Raw genomic sequence first — 11,341 nt, 5'->3', positions numbered from 1 at the left:
CCGCGGGCACGGCTTTCGAAAGTTCAAATCCCTGCAGGGGTGTCCCAACTTAGCCCATCACAAGCTCTCACGGTCAATGAAGGAATAGACCTCCCGAGATATTCCGATCAGACTCGGTATCCCGGTACAACAAGACATTTCGACAGGGTAAAACTAAACCAGCAACACCGCCCGAATGTGCCGACAATTCCCGATAGGAGCTGCACATATCTCTTTCTCAGGGCACACTCAGATGAGACTAGCTACGAGTAAAACCAACCCTCAAGTTTCCCCGAGGTGGCCCCGCAGGCAGCTCAGTTCGGACCAACACTCAGAGGAGCACTGGCCCGGGGGGGGGTTAAATATAATGATGACCCTTGGGCGCGCGACCCCCAAGGGAAAAGAAAAGGCTAGGAGGCAAATGGTAAAACCAATGTTGGGCATTGCTGGAGAAGCTTTACTTAAGGCGAACTGTCAAGGGGTTCCCATATAGCCCAACCGCGTAAGGAACGCAAAATCCGGGAACATAACACCGATATGACGGAAACTAGGGCGGCAAGAGTGGAACAAAACAGCAGGCATAAGGCCGAGCCTTCCACCCTTTACCAAGTATATAATGCATTAATTAAATAAGATATATAGTGATATGCCAACAAATAAGCATGTTCCAACAAGGAACAACATCTCCATGTTCCAACAAGGAACAAACTTCAATCTTCACCTGCAACTAACAACGCTATAAGAGGGGCTGAGCAAAGCGGTAACATAGCCAATCAACGGTTTGCTAGGACAAGGTGGGTTAGAGGCTTGGTTCAACAAAATAGGAGGCATGATAAGCAAGTGGTAGGTATCACAACATAGGCATAGCAAAAGAGCGAGCATCTAGAAAAGCAAAGATAGAAGTGATTTCAAGGGTATGATCATCTTGCCTGAAATCCCGCAAGGAAGAAGAACGAGTCCATGAAGAAGATAAACGGACGTAGACGAACGGATCCTCACAAGCGCGACATTAACGGAACCAACCCGAAGAAGCAAACACCGGAAAAGAAAGCACACACATAGTAAACAACCAACACATCAACATGGCATGATGCACAATCGAGTATGATGCATGTCTGGTTTAATGAGGCATGGCATGGCAAAGTGCACAAACAATCCTACAAATTAAGTGGAGTTCAATATGCAACGAGTTGCATATTGACGAAACACCACGTCGATTATTTAGTTCTCTCCCGTTTAAGTACTCAACAATATTAAATGCTGGTTAACATGACAAGAGGTGAGGCATAACAAAACTACACCATCTAAACCATTTAAATGGGGCCGGATATAACAAACAACAAATCCGGTAAATCCCCATATGCCTTAGTAATTTATTGCAACAACAATTTAAACATTTCAATAGTTGTTATCATGATGCGGATGGCATGGACAAGTTTATGCAATTTTTATTGAAGTTGACAAGAGCAATAAGAAGCATTGGTCACCGTGGCGGAAACAAAAGGGGTGCCACGACAACGATACCGAAAATGATGCCACGGCAACATATCGGTTCCGATAACTCGATTGAGATGTCGGTGCAAAAGAAAGTGCGGAGAGCGTGCCATGCAAGATGGTGGGGTGATCCCGGTTACCGGATTCCCACGTGTCGACGGCAAGGCAATGAGGAACGCGCAAGGAACAACTCGGACATGGTGCAAAACACGGGCATCTCATACAACCCACATTCGTTCTCGGAAGGTCATCTCGGGGTTATACCTTCGAAGCGTGCATTTTCGAAGTGAATCGGTTTGGAGGGGAAGTAGTCGTTCTCGCGACGGTAGTGGTTCACGTTTCGAAGAGGAAGTAATTGTTCATGTTCCGTAGATGTTCGGGGTCACGACAAGGAACTTGACGTCCACGGGGTCTTCGCGGGTGGACGGTAGTGGTACACGTTTCGTAGACGTTCGAGCCATCTGTAGCGGTACTTGATGAATCCCGAAACGGACTTGGCGTCTTCATGCGTAGGGGTACTTGGCGTTTTCGGAGACGACGGTAGAGGTACTTGACGCGTCGTTGTGGTACTTGGCAAAAAATCACAGAGAAGATGCTTGGCGGTCCTGGTATGGTCTTGGCGTCCATGTAGTCGATCTTGCAGATCTTGACGGTCCAACACAAAACATCACAAGGGGCCTCGGGGCGGCGGCAGCAAGGAGACGATGGTGGTGGTGAGCGGCAGAGGCTCACCGGAGAAGCTGGTGGCGACTGGGCGCGACGCGATGAGGCCCCTGATCGCCGTAGAGGAAGCAGAGGATGGCGCAGGTCCAACGGCTGGGCTCCGGCGAGTCCCCCATGGACCGGGATGAGGAAGCCGCGGCCTCGGGCGCATGTGCAGGGGAGCACCGGGTCGGGAGGCGCGGGATACGCGCCGGGCGGCGAAGCGGAGCAGTGGGCGGCTCCACGGGCCAGACGGCGATGGGATCTGGGCGCGAGCAGGGATGCGGTGGTCGGGGAGGTCTCGCGTGCGGGGCGAGGAAGGGCGAGGAGAGGGGCAGCGCGAGGTGGAAGAGAGGAGTGGGGATCGGGCTGCGAGGGAAAGATGGGGGTCGGGCACGAGAGAGAGAGATCGAGGGAAGGAGGAGGTCGAGCGAGGAGGAGGCAGAAGGGATCGGGCGAGGCGCTCCTCTCGTGCGTGGTGACGGCGCGAGGGAGGAGACGAGGGAGAGTGGGGGATCGGGCAGGGGGGTTCGGGCTAGGGTTAGGAGGGATTGGTGGGGGCGGCTGGGCCTTGGCCTTGGGCCGGCGCGGGAGGTTGGGAGGCCCAGGCTGCTGGGCTCCTTCTCTCTCTCTCTCTTTCTCTAATTCTCTTTTCAAAACAGAAAAATAAAGAGAAAGAAAAAGGGAAGAAAAGAAAGGTTAGAGAAAGAGTTGGGCACGGGGATAATTTCCACGGACTCGTAAAAATGTGCACGGTCCATGAAAAATAGGAGTGGCAAGATTGCAGGAATTAAATTCAAAATCATTTGAATTTAATTCAAAAGGTTTGAGCAAGGACTAGGAATTAGAGGTTTCCAAAAATGTTGAGGTTTTAGGAGGAGCCTCGATAAAAGAGATGAGAGATATTGGCAAGGTTTGAAGGTCAAACACGAAGAGGAATAGACATGGGGAATTATTGCACGTGTGTTCGTGGGTGATTCCGAAAATGGAATATTTAATATAGCTCCCTACACATATTGGGAGATATGTTATAAAGAGAATTTCACCATGTGAATATCCCTCGATTTAAATGGACCGAAGATCCATCCGATTTTATTTGGTTAAGTTAAGAAAAAGAAATGACAAGATGGCATGAAGACATGATGCAATGCACATGATGTAATGATGAATGCAAAGAACCAAACAAAACACACGACGGAACCCGGAAATATATGAAGGTCTTCTCGAGCATCGGTCTCGGGGCGTTACAAATGTCGTCTTCTAATGATAAGTACATGGGCTGCCCATGTCAGGACCCACTAGGCCCGTGGATTTCATTTTATTTCAATTATTCTTTTTCTTAACAGGTTTAACGAAATGTTGTAATAATATAGGCACCAATTGGTGGCCGTGTCTTTTTCTTTTGCGGGGTAAAAACAGGCACAGCTACCAATTGTCATGGTGGTCGTGCCTTTTTCTAAGTACCTTGCCATTTGACTATTGTATCGAATTTTGCACTTCCCAAAATTTTGAATTCCAAAGGTTTGCTTTCTGTTTTTAGTTGTATTATTTAGTTTAAACTTTTGAATCAAATTGTTTAGTTTTCAGCTTCCGTTTTTCTTGAATTTCTTATATTGATTTCCTCATCCGTAAGTTTTAAATTTTTCGATAAGGGGCACTTTATAAAACGTTTAAGCATTATACCCAAACTCTGCATAACTATGATGCACACAGTCGACGGATGTCCACTTTAAAACAGTAAAAAGGGGGGGGGGGGGGTGACCTTGTATTTAAGTTTTAAATTACTTGGAAGAAAATATGTGGGAGCAGTCTCACCATGCACTGTAGGTGACCTTGTTTTTTTTTTGGGGGGGGGGGGGGGGTAGGTGAGCTTTGCGGAGCTCGATCCATGATTTCGGTTGAACTTTTCATGATTTTATTCTTAGTTCCCATCCTGAAATATTGAAAAAAAAATTAAGGCATCACTAAGTCTCAATCGACTAAGACTTAACCAAGTCTCGATCGGTGCTATATTTGTAGGATCTTATGTTGAGATCCGTGTAATTTTTTCTTGTTAGTTTCTTTATTTCCTTTCTTGCATTTTATATCACTTGACTTAGACTGAGACCTAGACACACCAAAAAAATTACTCCCTTCATTTCTAAATATATGTTGTTTTAAAGATTTCAATGCCAACTACATAAAGATGTACATAGGTATAATGTGAATTTACTCATTTTACTTCGTATGTAGTCTATATTTGCAATCTCTGAAAAGGCTTATATTTATTTTAGGAACAAAGGTAGTATATGGAACAAAGGTAGTATATGGTTACATGAGAAAGCGGCCAAGCTTTCCGCCCGTAATTTACATCTCCTACGTCTGAGACTCTGAGGCTGGAAGACAAGATTCTGTGAGAACATCACGAAATGTCCGTAACAGAATACCCGATGAACTCAAGCAGCATGCATAGCCCATGCATGCCATTGGCATGGCCTGCGAGGTGCGAGCGCCACTGATACCGCACTGACCGTCGTCTCCCATTGGAGCATGCAGTTGCGCACGAACCAATACGCGTTTGTGTCATCGTGCCCCCCATATCGCAGTGTCACGCCATTTTCACCTGGCCTTCGTCATCGAGCCACGCGCACAAGCAAGCTCAGGAAAGCAGCAGGCGCCATTGCCGCCGCGTGTATAAACATCTAGCATGAGCAAGCCAGCTGCTGCACGTAGCAGTTCATAGTTCTCGTAGTGCAAGTGTGGACGTCGGCCATGTCGGACGAGCAATGGCGCCTCGTTGGACCGAGCACGGCCACCGCAGCGGCGAGGTGGAAAGAGCTCCACGGCGAGCAGTCGTGGGAGGGGCTGCTGCGGCCGCTGGACCTGGAGCTCCGGCGCACGGTGATCTGGTACGGCGAGATGGCGCAGGCCACGTACGACGCGTTCAACCACGAGAGGCACTCGCCGCACGCCGGGCTCTCGCGCTTCGGCAGGAAGCGCTTCTTCGAGCGCGTGATGCTGCCGGGCCACGCCGCCGCGTACCGGGTCACCAGGTTCCTGTACGCCACGTCCTCCGCCCACGCCGCGAAGGCCGTCGCGTTCGTGAAGGGCGGCCATCCGCGGAGCCGGTGCAGGCAGTCCAACTGGATCGGGTACGTCGCAGTGGCCACCGACGCGGGGAAGTCCGCGCTCGGGCGCCGGGACGTGGTCGTCGCGTGGCGCGGCACCATCCAGGCGCTGCAGTGGACCAACGACCTCGAGTTTGCCATGGTGCATCCCACGGGCATCATCGGCGACGCCACTGGCGCCGACGTCATGGTGCACCGCGGCTGGCTCTCCATCTACACCTCCACCGACCCGGCCTCCACCCACAACAAGGAAAGCGCCAGAGGCCAGGTAATCTAGCTTGTGACTAAACGACGGCGGTGTCCGTCGCCTTATGCAGGGTACAGGGTACACTGTTCAGTGTTGAGCTCACATGCAGCTTCATGCTCGTGCAACCATGGATGTCATGTCAGGCGCTGGCTGAGGTGCGGAAGCTGGTGGGCACGTACAAGGACGAGGAGGTGAGCATCACGGTGACCGGGCACAGCCTCGGGGCGGCGCTGGCCACCCTGAGCGCCTTCGACATCGCCGAGAACGGCTACAACTGCACGGCCTCGGCGACGTTCCCGGTCACGGCGTTTGCGTTCGCCAGTCCACGCGTGGGCGGCGCCAGCTTCAAGCAGCGGTTGGACACCGCGGCGGCCGCCGGCCTCCGTGTCCTGCGCGTCCTCAACTCCGGGGACATCGTGCCCAGGTACCCGGCGCTGCCGTACCACGACGTGGGTGTCGAGCTGGTCATCGACACCAGCGCGTCGCCGTACCTCAAGGCGCCCGGCGACGAGAACGTGTGGCACAACCTGGAATGCTACCTGCACGGGGTGGCGGGCGCGCCGACGGCCTCCGGAGAGGGGTTCGAGCACGTGGTGGAGCGGGACGTGGCGCTGGTGAACAAGTCGTACGACGCACTCAAGGAGGAGCACGGGGTGCCGGCGGCGTGGTGGGTGCCGTGGAACAGGGGCATGGTGAAGGGGGACGACGGCCGCTGGAGTCTGCTGGACTGCGAGGACGAGGACGACAGGGAGGACGCCGTGGTGTCGCCGGTGAACAAGTGAAGCCGACGTATCCATCAGCCCATCTCACGTTCGGGTTCGTGTAATGCATGCATGCATGCACAAATAATTCGTTCACGTTCAGGGTCTATGATCTGGACTAGTATTTCACGTCGTTGTTTCGAAATATCCCAATGATTAGTAAACTCCACTACATCTACATTCTATTACCTTTTAATTGCGCGATTATAGCCCAAATGATGTTTCCACGAGCACATATGATGCTAATTATTCATAAATACAATCCTATTTGCATGAAAGCCTCTCCAAGTACTCCCTTCGTCACATCCTCTATAACACTAAACTCTCTAGTTTTAAAGAGCGGACATTCAATTAAGGTCTCTAATTAGAATTGGGTCACCCGATTTTGACCGGGTCAACAATTTCTCAATGCACTCTTATTCAATTCTTTTATACTACTAGTAATAATGTACGTGCAATTCATAATTATATTATGTAGAATATTAGTTGCACATTATATTAGGTAAGATATATTTGTTGCATGTTGGTATTTGGTAAGATATCAATTTCTTTTTCGCGGAAATGGTAGGATATTAATTACATGACAGATTTCAAGGGATAACATTGAGTTAAAAAATGTTTAAAACCACTGGCAGTGGTGGGTAATTAGAGCGTTAAACGTGTTTGGTGCTCAACATTGGAGCGATTTGAACCGCTAGATAACATGATTTGACGGTCGAAATAGTTTGGATCTGCCCATTTGGATCGTTTTAATTGGTATAGATATAGATACGCTCTGCTTTCTAATTTTTAGGCCTCACAATTAATTGATGTATTTATTTTATAATTCTATCATTCGATTTTGACCGGGTCAATAATTTCTCATGACCTATCATATAATTTTTTTAATTCACTATGTTTCCTAATTTTGAAGCTTTTAGTTGAGATATTTAATTTTGAATTTGGTCAACAAGTTTGACCAGGCCAACAATTTTTTAAATCAATCAGCAGCAACCGGCCTATAAAAACATATCGATCTCATGCACCCTCCCACTACCTAAAAGAAAGAAGCGTCACCATGTGATATTGTAGCACCAGTATACTATATGCAACCACCGACGCAGGTATTTTTCCACATAAATATTGGTTGGTTAGCAGATGACACATAATCACACCACTAAAAGCCCACCAAATCAAAGCACTATTAATAAAAATAAAACACACTATCATATCTCCCACCCGCCAAACTAAATATTCCATCAGTTTCAAAATATAAGGGATATTAGTTATTTAAAAAGTCAAATTTCTTTAATTTTGACCAAGTTCAGAGCAAAAATATCGACATCCACAATATTAAACAAAAAGGTATAGAAATTCATTTCATGATGAATCTAAATACACCGATTTGATATTATGGATTTTGATATATTTCTCTACAAATTTGATCAAACTTAAAAGGTTTGCCTTTTCAAAAAAGTAACACACCTTATATTTTGAAATAGAGATTTCTTTAAAGAAACCTAACAACACCAACGGCGCAGCAAAGCGCGCCTAACCCTTCTAGTAATATAAGATGTTAGAGCATCTCCAAGACGGACCCATAAACCTCCCGCAACTGTCCGGACCGTGGAAGTCATCCAACGCCGAACTGTATCGGTCCACGGAGCGGTCTGGACGAGATTTCTCGCGCAAACAGGAGACAAAAGTGGGAAAGGTTTGCGGGAGTCTGGGCCGCTCCCAAGCCCGATTCTGACCGCCCTGGCCCATAAAAAAAACCTCCCCACTCCCGCGCGCACTCCCGCCCGATGCCAATAGCCCGCATTCATGCCACTGTAGAGTGCGCCGCTCCGCATTGAAGACGGCTCAAGTGGACGCGACCTCCCACTGCCTCTGAAATTGAAGCGATGCACCGGTCGAGGGCGTCGCCCGCTGCATGCCCGACTGTGGGTTTATAAAAGGATGGCACGCCTGCAGTGTAGGACAATAGTCCCCGTCCCTAATAGTACTATTGTTCTAAATTTGTATCAGCCGCTTTCATTCATTAGTTTAGATGTAGACTCCGTTTGGAACAATTCAAGAAAGTACACAAATTCTCAAAATTTCTCCTAAATGGTGCTCCGGGTCATCCGATTTGGCATGGTCGTGTTCTTCACAAGGAGATGCTTTTTCCGTTATGCGTTTTATCTTGTCATGGATGAAATTAACCTAATGATGACCAAAGCTGATAACTTGGATCTTCTAGCGACCTTTCCTCCTGACACTATATTAAAAAGGCTGTCGATTTACGTCGGTTTGTTTTCCTTCACAGTTCACCGTTTGATGTACATGTGGTCGTCTCTTTGATGGAGATATTTTTGAAGGAAATATGCCCTAGAGGTAATAATAAATTTGTTATTTATATTTCCTTATATCATGATAAATGTTTATTATTCATGCTAGAATTGTATTAACCGGAAACTTAGTACATGTGTGAATACATAGACAAACAAAGTGTCACTAGTATGCCTCTACATTGACTAGCTCGTTGAATCAATGATGGTTATGTTTCCTAACCGTAGACATGAGTTGTCATTTGATTAACGGGATCACATCATTAGAGAATAATGTGATTGACTTGACCCATCCGTTAGCTTAGCACGATGATCGTTTAGTTTGTTGCTATTGCTTTCTCCATAACTTATACATGTTCCTATGACTATGAGATCATGCAACTCCCGAATAACGGAGGAACACTTAGTGTGCTACCAAACGTCACAACGTAACTGGGTGACCATAAAGATGCTCTACAGGTGTCTCCGATGGTATTTGTTGAGTTGGCATAGATTGAGATTATGATTTGTCACTCCGAGTTTCGGAGAGGTATCTCTGGGCCCTCTCGGTAATGCACATCACTATAAGCCTTGCAAGCAATGTGACTAATGAGTCAGTTACGGGATGCTGCATTACGGAACGAGTAAAGAGACATGCCGGTAACGAGGAACTAGGTATTGAGATACCAACGATCGAATCTCGGGCAAGTAACATACCGATGACAAAGGGAACAACGTATGTTGTTATGCGGTTTGACTGATAAAGATCTTCGCAGAATATGTGGGAGCCAATATGAACATCCAGGTTCCGCTATTGGTTATTGACCGGAGACGTCTCTTGGTCATGTCTACATAGTTCTCGAACCCGTAGGGTCCGCACGCTTAACGTTTGGTGATGATCGGTATTATGAGTTTATGTATTTTGATGTACCGAACGTAGTTTGAAGTCCTAGATATGATCACAGACATGACGAGGAGTCTCTAAATGGTCGAGAAATAAATATTGATATATTGGACGGCTATATTCAGACACCGGAAGTGTTCCGAATGATTTCAGAGAAAACCGGAGTGTCGGAGGGTTACCGGACCCCCCCCCCCCCCCGGGGGAAAGTTGGGCCTTCATGGGCCATAGGGAAGAGGGGAGGCAGCCCACAAGGGACAGCCGCGCCCCCTCCCTATAGGGAGTATGAATTGGACTAGGTAGGGGGCTCCCCCCCTTTCCTTCTCCTCTTCCTCTCCTCTCCTTCCTTCCTTCCCCTTCTCCTCCTAGTAGGACTAGGAAAGGAGGAATCCTACTCCTACTAGGAGGAGGATTCCTCCTCCCTTGGCGCGCCACTAGGGCCGGCCGACCTCCCCCTTTCTCCTTTATATATAGGGGCAGGGGCACCCTAGAACAAACAAGTTGATTGCTTTTAGCCGTGTGCGGTGCCCCCCTCCACCATAATCCAGCTCGGTCATATCGTCGTAGTGCTTAGGCGAAGCCCTGCGCCGGTAGCTTCATCATCATCGTCATCACGCTGTCGTGCTGACGAAGCTCTTCCTCGACACTCAGCTGGATCGAGAGTTTGTGGGACGTCACCAAGCCGAACGTGTGCAGATCGTAGAGGTGCCGTACTTTCGGTACTAGGATCGGTCGGATCGTGAAGACGTATGACTACATCAACCGCGTTGTCATAACGCTTCCGCTTACAGTCTATGAGGGTACATGGACAATACTATTCCCTCTCGTTGTTATGTATCACCTAGATGGATCTTGCATGTGCGTAGGATTTTTTTGAAATTACTGCGTTCCCCGACAATGGCATCCGAGCCAGGTCTATGCGATAGATTTTATATGCACGAGTAGAACACAAAGGAGTTGTGGGCGTGGGTATATACATATTGCTTGCCGTCCCTAGTTGATTCTTGATTCGGCGGTATTGTTGGATGAAGCGGCCCAGACTGACATTACGCGTACGCTTACGCGAGACTGGTTCTATCGACGTGCTTCGCACACAGGTGGCTGGTGGGTGTCAGTTTCTCCAACTTTAGTTGAATCGGATTCAATGAACAGGGTTCTTTCTGAAGATAAAAAAGCAATCACTATACCGCGTTATGGTTTTTGATGCGTAGGTAAGAACGGTTCTTGCTCAGCCCGTAGCAGCCACGAAAAACTTGCAACAACAAATTAGATGACGTCTAACTTGTTTTTGCAGGGCATGTTGTGATGTGATATGGTCAAGACGTGATTATATAAATTGTTGTATGAGATGATCATATTTTGTAACAAAGTTATCGGCAAGTGGCAGTTGTCACTTTATTGTATGAAATGCAATTGCCATGTAATTGATTCACTTTATCACTAAGCAGTAGCGATAGTCGTAGTAGAAATAGTTGGCGAGACGACAACGATGCTTCGATGGAGATCAAGGTGTCAAGCCGGTGATGATGGTGATCATGATGGTGCTTTGGAGATGGAGATCAAAGGCACAAGATAATGATGGCCATATCATATCACTTATATTGATTGCATGTGATGTCTATCATATATGCATCTTATTTTGCTTAGTTCGGCGGTAGCATTATTAGATGATCTCTCACCACTAGGTGACAACCCCGTTGCAGGAGCAACGCCAGATGTTGTGAACACCTGGCAGAGCAAAGCTGATGACTACTCGATAGTTCAGTGTGCCATGCTTTACGTCTTAGAACCGGGACTTCAACGATGTTTTGAACGTCATGGAGCATATGAGATTTTCTGCGAGTTGAAGTTAATATTTCAAG

The 11,341-nt window shown here is 47.7% G+C and overlaps 1 protein-coding gene across 1 annotated transcript; it reads left to right on the top strand.

Moving 5' to 3' along the window:
* Window positions 1–4,726: 4,726 nt before the first annotated feature.
* On the top strand, window positions 4,727–6,568 carry LOC123108355 (phospholipase A1-II 6). The gene is made up of 2 exons (XM_044530163.1): window positions 4,727–5,550; window positions 5,673–6,568. Exons 1-2 carry the CDS (start codon window positions 4,927–4,929, stop codon window positions 6,309–6,311), a joined length of 1,263 nt encoding a protein of 420 aa, XP_044386098.1. The 5' UTR covers window positions 4,727–4,926; the 3' UTR covers window positions 6,312–6,568.
* Window positions 6,569–11,341: the final 4,773 nt, after the last annotated feature.

The sequence above is a fragment of the Triticum aestivum genome, chromosome 5A (assembly GCF_018294505.1).
Source record: "Triticum aestivum cultivar Chinese Spring chromosome 5A, IWGSC CS RefSeq v2.1, whole genome shotgun sequence".
Classification (NCBI taxonomy): domain Eukaryota; kingdom Viridiplantae; phylum Streptophyta; class Magnoliopsida; order Poales; family Poaceae; genus Triticum; species Triticum aestivum.
Note: the sequence above shows the minus strand (reverse complement) of the source record. Positions and strands in the feature narration are given on the sequence as shown.